General features: G+C 49.8%; 1 protein-coding gene across 50 annotated transcripts in view; it reads right to left on the bottom strand.

The window, feature by feature from the left end:
- INPP4A (inositol polyphosphate-4-phosphatase type I A) overlaps positions 1-15,619 on the bottom strand; it is a 153,094-nt gene that overhangs the window by 13,689 nt on the left and 123,786 nt on the right. For all 50 annotated transcript variants that reach the window (XM_078348703.1, XM_054244539.2, XM_035271676.3 and 47 more), the window contains 6 exons: positions 12,361-12,533; positions 11,251-11,374; positions 10,250-10,376; positions 9,847-9,987; positions 7,423-7,520; positions 3,269-3,381 (listed from right to left, as the gene is read on the bottom strand). In XM_078348703.1, the coding sequence (XP_078204829.1) occupies positions 3,269-3,381; positions 7,423-7,520; positions 9,847-9,987; positions 10,250-10,376; positions 11,251-11,374; positions 12,361-12,533 (776 nt within the window). The remainder of the gene's footprint in view (positions 1-3,268; positions 3,382-7,422; positions 7,521-9,846; positions 9,988-10,249; positions 10,377-11,250; positions 11,375-12,360; positions 12,534-15,619) is intronic.

Genomic DNA, 15,619 nt, shown 5'->3' with positions numbered 1-15,619 from the left:
GAAACAAAATAATTTTTTTTTTGTAAATTTGTGGCAGTCTCATTTCGCAGCACAACCAGACCTAAGCTGATATGAGACCACTTATGATCTTTACTTTTTATGTAAATATTCATACTTTTCAGTGTGGCAATAATATGAGTTTGATTGCAGAGTGCTGCCCCAGGCTTCCGGGGGATGTTAAATCCTTTATGTATACCATGGTACACATATGCGATGTGCACCGTATTACTTACATATAAGAACACCAACTGTATACCATAGTACTTTCTAAAATCTGAAACCCTGTGCATTCCAAAACATCTGGCCACAGGGGCTTCAGATAAAGGACTTCAGATAAATGCACCGTATCAGATACCGCACTATGACAGCAAGGCTGGTATTTAATGAAACATCATCCAAGTGGTATGATGGTGGGCTCTAGGTATCTGTTGTATGCCAGGAAAATATCAGTGTCTTGTCAACTCCTGAAGATGGCACAGAACCTGCCTGTGAGGCCAGCAAAGCCAAAGAGCATGCCAGTCACTAGCAGGATCACCACTAGACATGAATATGGTACGGTGCTAAGAACCCTGTCCAGGGAGAGACAAAACAGAAAAGACCCATTATTCAGGCAGGACAATCAGAAGGAGAACAGGCTTCTTTTGGGAACAGACCAGAAGAGAGAAAAAAAGAAAGAGCAATAGACCCTAAGCAGATAAGCAGACCCTAAACTAATGAAGAGTAAATTAATCAAATTTGTAACGTTGTAACTGACAAAGCAAGAGTGAACTTGGGATGTGCACTAAATTCTGGGGGCTGTAGAGTATATGACCCAAACACATGGTGGAAGCTGGAACTGTAGGTTTCAAAAAGCTTTAAATTCATAGATCCTGCATCCAGAGCTAATGTGAGGGTCTGAAAGGCAGGCAGGGGTGGCCAGTGATGCATCCTTGCCCAAGAGAGCACTGCAGTGCCAGGTTCCCATCCCAGAAGGCCATCAGCCACTTCTGGTGCACTGCTGGGTCTCCTCATCCATGAGATATGGGCTTAGACCTGACTAAAGATATTCCAGCTATTTAGCCAGGGACCCTTTGTTCATACACACAAACAAAAAGAAATAGGAGCCAGAAAAAGAGAGCAGCTCTGATCAAATTGGGGATGGAAAGACTCAGTACCTGAGTGGCTGGCACTGCTGCCCCACAACCACTTATCCCCAGGGGATGCCTGGGGTGTGGTGGACAACATGAGAATGGATACAACAGAGAGTCTCTGAGAGACTTCCGCCTCTACACTCATGCTTGTATACTTTGAGGTCTCTACTGGGAACAAAAAATACAGGACTTGATAGACAGCTTTTCTGTTCTGGTGACAGGGGATGGTCAAGTATACCTATACTTAATGATTTTTCTATTATATGGCAATAGACAAGAAGAACCACAGTTCCCAAACAAGGTATGCACAAGGTCTCTGCATTGCACGTCTATAAAGCTGCCTGTGTGTTTATTCTAAGGAGAATGAATCAGTGAGTACACATCCCCCACCACTGTTCGCCTAGCTGTGTCGCCCTCTGCATTCTTTTGTTTTTTTTTTTTTATTGCTGTTGTTTGTTTGCTTGGTTTTGTTTATTTTTTCTTTTTTGAGATGGAGTCTCACTTTGTCACCTAGGCTGGAGTGCAGTGGTGCAATCTCAGCTCACTGCAACCTCCACCTCCCAGGTTCAAGCGATTCTCCTGCCTCAGCCTCCAAGTAGCTGAAATTACAGGTACCCACCACCACACCCAGCTAATTTTTGTATTTTTAGTAGAGACAGAGTTTCACCATGTTGGCCAGGCTGGTCTCGAACTCCTGACCTCAGGTGATTCACCTGCCTCAGCCTTCCAAAGTGCTGGGATTACAGGCATGAGCCACCACACCTGGCCACCCTCCGTATTCTACATTTTATGTGGGAAAGGCTTGCTCTTCATACAAAATCTCTTAAGGCACTTAGGTAAAAGGCTGTCACAGCCTGGGCCAGGACGTTTAGCAAACCCCCCAAAAAAATAAAAGTAGTAAGCCCCTCTGCTTTGCTGCAGAGACCCCCAATGCCCCATGAGGCCCCAAAACCAAGAGGATACCAGAAAAATGAGGCCTGAGAAAACTTCCTGTCACTTGGTGCTTCAAAGTGTGTTCTGTTATAATGAAAGATTTAGAGGGCAGCCTGGCCCAGAGAGGGGAGACCTGCAGATTGACCCATCCCATGCTTTCCATGAGGACAAAGTCTGAACAGCTGAGGCATTCGAAAAATGAAGGGGACTGTTCACTCTTTAAAGTTTAATTCAACAGAATGGTATCAGCAGCCACAACTGTTAACAAACCCAGAATGTAGGGCACGTTCAAAAAGTGTGGCTTCAGGAAGCCAGTCTTGAACATAGGACTAAATAACCAACCCGAAGTGGTGGCCAAGCACTGTGAGCAGCTGAGACCGTCTACTGCTGTGGAAGAGACTCAGGGCTGAGAAAGCACCTTCCTGACTAGAAGGAGAGGCATGCTTCAGAGTGAGCTGCTTGGGGAAGCTGTGTAGGGCTGACGCTCTGCTGCTCAGGCTCTGCAGTGAGGCACGGTGGCTGAGGTGTGGTGGGCAGTGCAGTGCCACCTCCTTCCTGGGCTCACCATCCCTCTCCTAGGGCCCAGGCAGGGAGCAGGAACACCACTGCGGGCTATGTGTGCCCAAGTTCCAGTGCTGGGCAGGTTTTGCTGCTGTGGAGAAGAATTAACCCTACTCCTCTTTAAGGGTGAGTGAACAATCAGCTGCAAAATTGCTCTGACACCCAGGCTCAGAGCAGCAGCTTGAAATCCTAAGTATATATAAACTTAGGAGAAAATATGAGCAGGGTTAAGTGCTTGGGAAAATGAGATCAGAAGCACAATGTACAATAAAGATGGCTTAAAGAGACCTGAAAGGTCACATGGCCTCCTTCTGACCCTGTTAAAAGATGCAGTAGATAGTGGGTTTCAGCTGGTATCGATTGCCAGGCTTCTGAGGGTGACAACTGTCATCAGCCTGGCTACTAAATGCCTCAAGAAATGGTCTGTGTCAAGCTTTTCAGAATTCAGGCAGCCCCAAAGGAATGGACTCCGAGAACTGTTCAGTCTCTTCCAGAGCTTTAGAATGTACTCAGTGACTCCTTCTTCTACCAGGATGGAGAGATCTGCTCTCCTCCTGAGATTCTACTTTGTAATGTTCCTGTCTGACTTTGGTAGTGGGCATAGCAATAGACTCCTTTTCTCCCTTTCCTCTCTCTAACAGTACCTCAGCAGCTTGCCAGAGAATGTCGACGTTCTTATTCTTCCGGGCATGCACGTTCTGACCCAGAAACCGTAGCAGCTCTGGCAGGCACGTCTGACTGCGAGACCGAGGCAGACCTGGAAGAGAAAAGGAGTCTATGGGAGTGGGTGCCGCACCCAGGAACTCCCCCCGACAGAGGGAGCCCACCCAAGTGAGTTGCTGTGGCACAAACTGGTAAAATGACAAGTTTCCAGTTGAAGAAGGGATGGAGGTGTTTGGGGATAAGACTTGGCTGCTGATGTGGTGAGCACTTAATTTCTTTCACTGCCATTTTAGTGCTACCTTCAAAGGACAATTCCTTATCTCCCTTCAGCTCTTCTGAGGGACTGGGAATGGCCACCAAATCACCCACAGGACTCCTTGTAAATATACCCATTGCCTCCCGCACTCCTCACACATGAGGGAGTTAGGAGGGAGTGAGGGAGATCCAGCTGGTCTTCAAAACCTCCCCCTGATGGAGGAAACTGGGGCAGTGGGTCTGGGCCATCAAGCAGGCCTGGAAACCTTGGGAGGGATCTGGAAAGCGCAGCCTCCTCCAGGGGGCCCTTGGCCCACACTACCCCTGCTTGTGCATCCTAACAGCTCCTCCTCAACTCTGGCAGTCTCCAGGGCCTTCCAGGACCCCTTGGGCCTGAAGATCCAATCCATCAGGTCATCTTACTGAGAAACCCCAGACAAAACTGAGAAAAAAATCAACCACTACCAAAAGGTACTCTGGGATTTTCAAACACTGGGATTACCAAAGACAAAGAGAAGAGACTAAAGGTCATGGCTGAGTAAAACAGCCACAGCACTGAAATCCCCAAAGCCAAACTAAGTACATGACATTTGGGATCTAACTGCACACCTGGTTTCCACCAAACAGCCTTGCCCTGGTGTACACAGGTCCTGTGCTAATTACTTCACGTTGCTGCTGAATGCTCCACACCACACCCGTCAGGGGACGGGGCCGAGACAGAGAGACAGAAAGCCAGCATCAGCCCAGACGGAAGCTGTGGGACCCCAAAGGAGGGGAGCCTAGCTGGGTCAGGGCATTTGCCCTCTGGCAGAGACAGCATCATCTCACCTGTGGCTTCACATCTGCACTGTGGCTTCTGGCTGACTGCCCCTGCAGCCCCTATTTTAATGAATACCTGTCCATAGAGGAACCATGCAAAGTTTGGGGGTATTCAGCTGGTGGGCTTCATCTCCTCAGCCTCACAGACCAGCCATTCTTCTGGGGGGAAGGGTACCTGGCTGCATCTGCCCTAGCTTCCTGGGTCATAGTCTAGTCAGCTGGCTCCTGCCTGTGTGTTCCAGACTGGCTGCTCTGCTTCCGGAGGCCTCCCCCACCCTGGGCCTTTCACTGTCTATGGCTTCCCGAGCCCTGGGACTGCCCAGCTGCCAAGGCGCTGGGCACAAATTCCTCCTTCCTACTTACTGCAGCCACTCACTACTCCCACTCTTCCCGGCCCCAGTGCATGTCCCCTACTCCCTCCCTGCTCACCTTGTGGCTCCCTGGCCAGTCCTGCGGGTGGGCCCATCCACTCCCCTAGAGCAGTCAGAAGATAAGATGCTGCCTGGGCTTGGCCCAGCTCCTGGGGAGACTTGCCCTCCATGCCTCAGTTTCCTTATCTGCCAAGTGGGTGTGAAACCGATGCCTATTTCCCAGGGCTGCTGCAGGGATCAGATTAGAGAATCCACATAAAGTGCATAGTAGGGGGTCCGGCTTGCAGTGAGTGTGGACGAATCTGCTGTGTGAACTCCAATCCCTGCTAAAGAGTGTAAGGACACCTTCTTAACAGCTCCACTGCCCACGGTACTGACGGTCTTCAGCTGCCAAGTCCTCGTAGCACCTTGACTTAATGTCATGTTTATCACCCTGGCTGTGGCACACAGGGACCACCTGGGGAGTTATGCCCAGGCCCTGCCCACCACACTCTGGAGTAGGGCCCACGCACCTGTATTTTTCCAGGCTCTCTGCATCTGTGCCAGTTACCTCCACTCCCTTCAAGGCCCCAGTTTCGTGCTCACCTCTCATGTTGAGTAGGACAAGAACACCTGTTTTATTGAGGAAACTGAGGCCACCCGACCTGAGCACGTGGTATTTCCTCCATTCATGTCCCTACCTTCTCTATTCCTTCCTTCCCTCCCTGCAAAGGCACCCTCTGCCTGCCCACTCCAGGGCTTGGTCTGTGACTCTGCTGTCCTCTCGCATATTCCAGTCCTGTGAGTTCCCTCAGGCCTTTGAACACTCCTATGTCCCCTGCATCTCCAAGGTATGTCCCACCTGCCCACTGCCCCATCCCTAAAGTCACTGATATTCTTTGGGACAGAGTGGTCCATTCCAAAGAAGTGCCATTTTGTCACCCCTTGACCCCTGGCCCAGCCCCCACCACAGTGAGACTGTCCAGGAGAGATCACCAGCAGCTCCTCATCCACACCCTCCAGGCTCCTGCCTCCTTCCTGCTAGCCTGGGATGCTCTCTCTGGCCTTCTGTTAAGTCCCTTTTTCCTCTCTGTCCCCAGAAGCAAGGGTCCCTCCAGATGCTGTTCCAGTCCCTTCTCGTCTTGCCACTCAGTGGCCTCAACCATAAAAGGGCTCTGTTCTGTGGCTTCACATCGGCACTCCTCATGGGTCATTTGCCCATGTCTTCAGCTCAGCTGGGGCCAGTGCTGAGCTCACCCTCCCCTGCAACCCTGTGTCTCTCTCATCGGTGGGGTGGCCCTTGCTGCTGCTGCCAATTCCAACATCCTCGCCCAGTGCCAGATCCGTCAGCTCTCCCAGTAGGCACAGCCCTTATCTCCCCAGTGTTGCACGTGGCCGCAGAGGAGCACATTCTCAGCCCAAACCCTCCTAATGGCTCGTCCCTCTCTCCACACCTACTGTCACTACCAGGCTGGAGTCAGAGTGAAATGACATCTTATCTGGAGTGTCACAGCCTCACTCTGGCCATCAGTGGCTTGCCTCCCCTCTTCAAATCCAATCACATGCTCTTGTTATAAACCCACAGAGGCAGCTTTTTCCCCACTGCTTCCCTGCTGAACACCACTGAAGCCACAGACTCCCTGGCCCAGCCCCGGAGTGTTTGGCTTCAGTCTCTCCTAGCAGGATGGCTTCAGCCACAATCCAAGCACATGGGCTTCAGAGCCAGGTACCCCTTTCTTCATCTGGACATGGATCCTAACACCAACCCATAGGGCTGTTGTGGGTCAGTGTGGAAGTGTGTATAGAGCCCAGCCTGGTGCCTGGCACATCTGTGACCTGTGAAGGCTCACCGGCATTACTGTTTGACTATCTCTAATCTCTAAGGTCTACCGTACAGGATGCAGATGAAGCCTGCACAATTCAAAGCCCAGCCAACATGGGTTCCCTGTTTGGAAACTCCTATCAGAGGAGAGTAGGGTAACGCAGTGAGGACGACACCTTCGGCTGCGTGGTGCCCCCTAGTGGCTGAGGCAGTGCCTGCACAGAGAAGCGGGCACTCTGGGACCAGCTTTCTCTCCAAGGCAGGGTCTACCCCTCATTCGTCATCAGACCTTCTAGCACTTTACACAGCAGGTCCTCAGGGAACATTCACTCGGTTGAATATGAGAGGGAATTCTACATGTAGACAGTGCAGTGCAGCTCTGAGAGCCCTCGCTGCAGCATCTTCACTGAGGGGCATGCAGAGAGACTACTGCCGGCATCTCCACTGCCTCCAGGAGATGCTGAGATGGGGCCATCTTGCTCCCAGACACCCAGCAAGGACGGCCCCACATCTTCCTCTCTAAGCACCAGAGAGGGAGGTGCGTTGGCCGCACACCTGGCCAAGGGTGAGTCCTCCTGTGATCCCCCAAGCCCTACCAGCAGGTGCATGATGGGTGCCACCAAACACATCGAATGTCAGTGACTATGACAGCGTGGGAAGGAGCCATGTCACACAGGCCAGTAAAGAATCAACAGCAAAGAGATGAATGAGGACCACAGCTAAGGGAAGCTTTTCTTTCTGTATGCGTGTTTAGGGAGAGAAGGAACAGTATCTGACTGCCAGTACCTCTGGGACTGCACTTACAGAGGCAGGGCAAGCCAGAGCTCAGACATCCAAACTGACAAAAAGATGAGTAAGTGAAACCTACCATGACTGAAGAAATACTTACAATCCTCAGGCAAAACTTCCTTAAACTGCTCAAAGTAGGAATTTAACCGCACCAAACTCTCCACATTGATGACTTCTTGTAAAGATGTATCGCCAAACCTTGGGAGGTTATAAGGGGATGCCATTAGTTGGCTAATGTCACTTTCTTCTAACATGAACACAACTGCATGAAAGTTAACAACGTTGACTTTCTCAAACATTTACTGTGCATATCTAAATTCTAAGCCACTCTCCTTCCAAGCATAAAGGCAACTGATCAGTTTAAATACATTTCATTGGCAGGAATCATGTGTTAGAGGAGTGCCTGACAGATGATCAGACCACAATCTGGTACAGATCCTGTGCAGCACAGGAGCCCCACCATGGCCGTTTGGCTCAGAGTCCCTGATTTCCTCCTATCTGAGGCACTTAGGAGGGGGGATGGCAGTGAGGTATGGCTGGAAGGTAAGTCTGCAGCCCTGTACTCCAATCTGAAGTCACTCTCTGTCTGCAGAATGAACATGCCTGACTGCCAGTCCCTGCGGGACTGACCATGAAACCCTTGCCCTGTCCTCACTGTTGCAGTTCACCCTGATTACACCTGTGTGCTGCAAGTGAGCATGTGCCAAATGCCTAAGAAACAAGGCTATGGAATGCCACCTGCCAGGAAGGCACAAAGTGGTCATTAGAAAATGCATCCTCTAAAGTCCAGGTCCTGGGCCCCAGTGCAGTCCCACACATCCCTCCTGAGGGCCCTTCTGAGCATCAGCTTCTTTGTGGCCCTAGAGCATCCCTCAGAGGGCAGGACTCCCTCCTGTGGGTCCCAGCCCATCCACCCTGGTGCCCACAATGGCCTTTTCTCTAGGCGTCTGCTCCCTCGGGGGCCATCCCTGCCCCTGGGCCTGTGGCCTCCCCTGTGAGGGCTCTCCCATCAGCTTATAAACAAGCCCAGCATGCCAGCGACCTCTGGGCCAATGAAGGAATAAAGCAGAGAACCTGCTTTTCACAAATCCTCTCTGTTCTCAGTGTTGCATCCTCCACCCTTCCTTCTGCTCACTGCACCTGGCCCTGCCTCAGCCCCCTCCAGAAACTGCTCCTGCAAGTCCCTGGGATCTGCAAATATTGGATACAGGCACCATCATTCTCCCTCCCCTAGGCCACCTTCCTGCTGGGGCTCCAGTGAAGCTCTGCCTCTCCCTGGCATAAGCTCCTCCAGCTCTGCTTACACCTTTGGGGTTTTGCTTTCTGGGCCCTCAGCCCAAACCCAGCTCACCACCTGCCCCTGGACACGACCCTCCTGCTAGTTTATGAGCTCAATGTCTGGTATACTCTCCTATCACTCAACCTCAGCCCCACTGAAGACCAGACCCTTCCACTGACCACTTCAACAGTTCCCCAGCCTGCCCCTTTGCAAAACACCAACACTTCCCCAGCCCTGATCCAGGTTCCCACCTCTGGTCTGGACTCCCCTCAGCAGCCTCCTCCTCACATTTGTCCCCTTCATCTCCTCCTGGCACATGCCAGCAAAACGACCTACTGAGAAGTAAATCTGACCATGTCCTGCCCACTGAAAGTTCTTCAGCATCTCCCAGCATATTTTCCAAGTTGGGGTGACTCTACATCTAGGTGTCAATGGACATCAACCACTGGGGCTGGACATCAGAAGGCCCAGCAGGAATATGGCATATTGTTCTGGAGACCAAATTTCCTCCACAGAAAGTACTTTAAGATATTACACACATCACAGGAAGATAATGTGATGTGTGTAGTTTAATGATCTGTTTAGATATCTTAGACAATAAATGACAATACAGGAAATATTCTCATGTACTAGTAGAAGGCCAGTAGGCCTTCTCCTCATACACACACACACACACAGGCACACACAGCTCCCCTCTGCAGTGTGGCAAGTGATCCTGGAGGGCAGTTTACAAGGTGTAAGCCTTTGGGTTCAGACATGAGTCTCAGCCTGGTACACAAAGCCTGTCTATCCCCACCTGCCAATCCTTGCCTGGAACCTGATGCCCTGGCCTGCATGCTATTTCTCCCCACTAGGCCTTTGTTCAGTCTTCTTAATCTGATACCTCTCCCCTCTATCTCATCATCTAACTCCTACTCATATTTCAAAATCCCATCCTCTGCAACTCCAAGAAGCCTTCAACAGATCTCTTAGACCTCACTGGGTTACCTACTCAGGATCCCACAATGCCCTGTATGTGTGTTCATTATTGCATCCATGTCTCTCTTTCCCATCAGTTGAGTCTCTGAGGACAAAGATCACCTCAGTGTCAGGTACATGGTCATGATGAAAATGTGTACACATGACCAAAGGAAGGAAGAATGACAGAGTCTGTCTAGCACTTGGAGCCTGAAAAGGGATAAGTATGTTTTGTGCATCATCTCCATGGTCGCTGCACCCCCACAGCCCCAAGGGGCCAGCACGCACCTCTCAGCCAGCGTCTGCTGCTCATTGATGCCCACGTTGAAGAGGACGGGCTGCACCCGCAGCAGCATGCCACTCTGGATCTCCCGGGGCAGGGCATCAAACAGCGGGCCTGGCAGAGGAACCCGCACATTAAACCCATCGCTGGAAAAAGGCAGAGAGAGGGAGAGCAGTGTGAGGCCAAAGGGCCACCAAGCAGACCACAGTGCCTGGGCTGGCCCTCTGGCTCAGTGATGGCCAAACTGCCAACCACAGACCTTTAAGGGAGTGGCAGCAGGGGGCTATAATCAGAGCATTTAATAGAATGAAATAGGATAAAAAAAATTCAGAAGGAAGAGCACATTCCCTGAGATAACCAAACATGGAAACTGCTCTGTGGCTCAGAGAATTTAAACCAACACTCTACCGATTTCCTGTGATGACGGGCAGCATGTCCACGGAAGCACTGGAAGTGGCCTGAGTGACTTTGAAGGTCACGTTCCTTAAGTCCATGATCCCAAGGCTCATGTCCTCCAGCATTGCCAGCTCCTCACCTGGACACGAGAGATGGGCGGAGCTGTCAAGCAGAGGGCCCTGCTACTCTCCCCAGAGTCTCGGCAGAAGGCGCCAAGCTCAGGCCTGGCTGTGACAGGAGGGGTGTCAGATGTGGCTCTGGTGCAGGGGGAGCTTCTTCCCCTGTAACTTGCCCCTCTGTGAGTCAATATTGCTACTGAAGTCCCACAGCCACGTCAAAACATGCAGCTGGTGGAAACACACACCATCATTTCCCACCCTTTCTTGGGCAAGCACAGGACAGCAGGGAGGAATACAGAAACACATATACTCAGAAAGCAAAGCCAGTTTTGAAACATAAAAAGAGAGATGCTAAAGCAGCTTTGCTGTGACTAGACCCTCCCATAACACAGGGCTTGATATCTATTCGATGTCCTCAATTTCCAAAGATTAACAAATACTTGCTATCATCTTCTCAGAAGGAATAAATAATAAACAAGGGTAGGAAGAAGAGAGCCTCTTGGGAGGGCAATTTGGAAATATCTATTGAATTTAAAAGTATTTTTACCCTCTGACCCAGCAACTCTCCTTCCAGTCATTCAGTAGCTGCAGAAACAGGTCCACAAGTGCCTTGTGCACAGATGCCACTGCTGCACTGATGTTTCAGAAACAACCCAATGTCCAACAGGAAATTTACTGGTTAGTAATTAGCATCCATCCTCAACCAGAAACAACAGCAAACCCAACCAAGGTGTGTGTGTCTAACTGCCAGGACTGCCATCTGGCCCACTGTCATATATTTTGGATTTTTTTTCAATCAGCATGCATTACTGGTATAGTGAGAAAAATACCTAACAAGAAAGGATAGAAACCACACACCAAGCGGGGCTCCCGCTCCTGGCCCAGGTGCCTCACCATAGGTGCTCAGCAGGCTCTCGAACTGGGCCAGCAGCCCGATGGTGTACAGCTGCCGCAGGAAGCCATCGTCATGCAGGCAGTTCCTAAGCTTGATGATGAAGCCGCAGATGAGGGCAGTCAGCTGTGGGAGCATGGGGTGAAGTGGTTCAGGGTCAGATGCCTGCTCACCAAATGGCAGTCAGATCACGCACAGCCCCACCCCACCCACCCTCCTCCCTCTGCTGCCACTGCTCACAGGGGCTTCAGTGGTACCTATTGTCCCTCTGGAAGCCCAGATGGGGCATGCCCTGGCCATGGGAAGACATCTGACACTCTGGGCTTTCTATTTCTGTCGCTCCCAAAGTGAGTTTGGTTTTGGCCCAGCTTCTAACCTGACCTATACTTGGGTTATTTCTGGGATGTTCTGGAAGCCCATAATTAAATACTCATGTGAAAGGGTCTATCTATTCATAGAGCCATGCCACCCCTGGCTGGAAACTGAGTTAACCACAGCAAAAGACAGAAGTGAGAGATAAGAGGGTCACTCAAAGTTTCCCTAGTGGGAGATTTTCTGGAGGATGAAACAGGACACCCCAGGATAGGGGGGGTCCTGCAGAGAACCAGCCCAACCCCCAATCACTGTTCACTTTACTAATTTGATTACTGGAAACTATTAAACTTGTTACATTCATTTCAAGATTTCACTTCTCTCAACAATGAGAGTCTTGCAACAAGCCCCAGCGCTAAGGCACCTACCGTTTCATGAACAACGTTTGCACCGACAGCAAACACCCATGTTGCCTTCACTAAATTCCTGTGCAGTAAAAAACCAAAAGGCAGCAAAGAAGCCTGTGCCACCCATGCCCTCACTACCTCCTGGGCAAAAAACTGGCAGACTCTGCAGGTGCCAGTTCCTTGGGAGAAGCAAGGATGGGCTGCCAGGGTAGCTTTCCTGCCTATGTTGAAATTTAGACCTCTCTATTGAGTAATCTTTAGAGGAACCACCAGGAGTTAATATGGCCATCTGGGGTTTTTTACAAGTGAAGTAAGAGGGAAGGGTTTCCTAAGCGTGTCTTTTCTAAGTTGAGAGGTGCCCGTGGCCTCCCTTGGGGTGCTCCCGGGGCTTACGGTCTGGCAGAAGACCACGTCACGGCGGTACTGCAGGCTCAGGTAGGTGGCTATGGTGGGCGCACTGTCCTGCATGAGCAGGAATACCATGGCCTTCTTGGCCTTGTCACTCATCATGGCCACGCAGTCAGTGAGAGTGGTCAGCAGCGGGTAAAGGGCCTCACTCCATTCACCTGGGGCACAAGTGAAGGGGTCATAGTGAGAAAGAGAGATCTTAAGAATTAGTTTCTGGCAATTTAACAAGTCACTTGGCCCCTAACCACTGCAGTCTTCCCACTCCCCCATCTCCACCCCATCTTCTAGCTCTGCCTGGAACCAACCCAGTCTCTAGCCCTCTAGCAGTAGCTCTTTCCAGCAAACTCAAACATCAGTTCTACTCTGGTATCACCAACACATGCCTGGTCTCCGGAACCTGTTGCGGACCCTAGACAGAAATACTCAAGACAATGCCTCTGGAGAAAAACAACAAAAAAGCTTCTGCAAGTCATGACGAGGTCAGAAAATGCTTCTGTCCACAGAGAACCATCTCCTTCCACAGCACTGTAGCACCTCCACCCGGAGAGGAAGGACACCAGAAAGATTCTCTAATCTCCCTTCTCTTGACCTGGGTATGAAGTCAAGTCAGAGGCTTCTCTGCCCTTGCCCAGTCTTGTGCGCAACTGTGTTCAATTCTCATCTTGCACACCTAGAGGAGAACTATTCCTTACAGCTCCCAAGTTTTCAGCCCTCAGGACGGCCCCTTCCTTGTACTCACTTCTTCCCCGCCCCCACCTTCCTTCCCCAGTGCTATTTTTAATTTTAGCTTAGTTTTCTTTTAGGAATATAGGGAAACTTTGACCCTGTACCAAAACAACGTTTTAAAAATAGAACCTCAAAAGAGAAAAACAGGGTGAAAGATATTTTGGGTTTTGACTCTTTTTCCTCCCTATTTAGAAGACATTTAAAAGAGAAGACAGGCTCTCATTAAGGTTATATTTGTAACAGGTCACTAAGACCAGAAACAGGCATTTGATCATCATCACTTGGTGAATCCACCACACCAAACATGGTGAGAAGCTGTGGAGTAGCCCGGGCAGTGCACGCCCCTCAGGGTGAGGGTTTGAGCCACAGAATGCACCAGGCCACGTCATGGCACTCGAGAAGGCCATGGGCTGTGGGAGCTGTGCAGCTGCCAGAGGGTAGCCTCTGTCTTAGACAAACAGACTCTCAGAGACTGAGAGAAAGGCAGGTTGGCTCTGTTCTCTCAAGCTAAATGGTTAGCACTTCACTGAGAGACAAACCTAAAGAAATACCTGAAACATGCAAAAGAATTCCCTACACTCAGTGTTTGGTTAATGCAAATTTTCAAGTACACGTAGCAGCTCAGAAATTGGAGGTGAACTAACTGTACATGCAGGCACACTAACTGTTTGTGGACAGGATTTGTAAGTGTAATGGAAAAAGCAGGCTTAAATTTAGAAAGTCCACAGCAGTGAGGTCTTAGCAAATGAATCATGGTGACGAAGAACACTGGACTGAGAGATAGAAAATGTTGGGTCCTGGCCCCAGCCACTGCTGAGCAGCGGTAACCACAGACAAGGCTCTCGACCCCTCAGCCACGTGGGTCCTTTTTTATAAAATGAGAAAGAAGCACTAGATAATGTCCGAGTCTCTTTCCTCCATGAAGTTCTCAGAGACCATGTTTTTGTTTCTTTGAAGAATTCTGTTGAATGTATGCCAATTTTTGAAGTGCCTGTCAAAAATGCCAATGGCAAACAGGTTTTTGTAGCCAAACAATTTGGGGAAAGGAAGGCAGTCATTAAGACTACGCTTCACTAAGAAGTACATGCTCTTAAAGCAAATGCTGCCAATTTTACTTTGCTTTTCTAGCTACCATGCATACCATGAAAAATCATGATTATTTTAATCTGAAAATGATCAAAATATACAAGTGGTTTTACTTGACTAAGCAAGCTCTCTCCATACAACCTTTCACTGCCTATTTCTCTTTAAACTAAATTCCTATGAGAATGATTGCTTTATTACATTAGGAAAAAAACGAAAAAAAAAAAAAAAATTGTAGTAGGCCGGGCGCAGTGGCTCATGCCTGTAATCCCAGCACTTTGGGAGACTGAGGAGGGTGGATCGGGAAGTCAAGAGGTCGAGACCATCTTGGCCAACATGGTGAAACCCCCATCTCTACTAAAAATACAAAAATTAGCCGGGTGTTTGGCATGCACCGGTAGTCCCAACTACTCGGGAGGCTGAGGCGGAAGAATCGCTTGAACCCAGGAGGCGGAGGTTGCCGTGAGCTGAGACTGCACCACTGTGCTCCAGCCTGGTGACAGAGCAAGACTCCATCTCAAAAAAAAAAAAAATTGTAGTATAGGAAGAATGGCTAAAAAGCACTAAGATGTTTATCCTGGAGAAGTGGAGATGTGGAACTTGGTAGAAGTTGAATGTGGCATCTGCCCAGAGAAGGCTCAGACATGTCTGGAACAATTTTTTAAAATGTCAAACAAAATGAATTTCTTGGGCAGTAACATTATTTCTACCCAGGGTCTAATGAAGTAAAGGCACCTGGGACGCTGGAGTCAGTGAAGGGTGTATACTCTGCTTCCTTCACTGAGACAGCTTTGCTATGAAAAAAAAGCTCAATGGAACAACGTCTGGGTGACATCACTGACCCATGTGGAAAGTTCCTAGCCCGTAATGTTTGTAGAATGGTAGTGAATTCATGGGTCATACTAATTTGGATAACTTTGAAGAGCACTTTCAAATATGTACTTTTCTTCTGCATTCTCCCCTCATTGGTAGGGGTGGGAGAAAGGGAGAGTGTGTATGTCTTTGTAAGTGTATATGTTGTAGCCCATATTAAATGCAGTTCTACAGGAAAAGCCAAAAGAACCCCTTGCAGGGACCATTTCAGTCCATCAGCATCAACTGTGGAAAAGCCATCAGTGCTTCTAGAAATGGCCCAGCTGACACACAATACGGAAGGCTCTACCGGCCAGGCATTGTCTTGTGTGCTGCCCGGGGACTCACAAGACTTCCCATTAGTTCTGTAACCCTCAGGTGCCCAGAACTGAGAAGACCCCCTGAGCTTCTATGGGGGCAGGTGCACACACCACCAGCCCTCTCCTGGCCCTAACTGCTGGGTATAGCCCCAGGCTTCAGCACTGCTGAGGCTCAGGCAACAGTCAGCTCGATCTGAAGGTACTGGCCAGCCGTGGAGGTCAGCTGAGGAGGCCTGAGAATGAGGCATGGGCCCAGGAGAGGC

Source organism: Callithrix jacchus, chromosome 14, assembly GCF_049354715.1.
Source record: "Callithrix jacchus isolate 240 chromosome 14, calJac240_pri, whole genome shotgun sequence".
Taxonomy (NCBI): Eukaryota; Metazoa; Chordata; class Mammalia; order Primates; family Cebidae; genus Callithrix; species Callithrix jacchus.
This window is presented reverse-complemented; position numbering and strand designations above follow the sequence as displayed.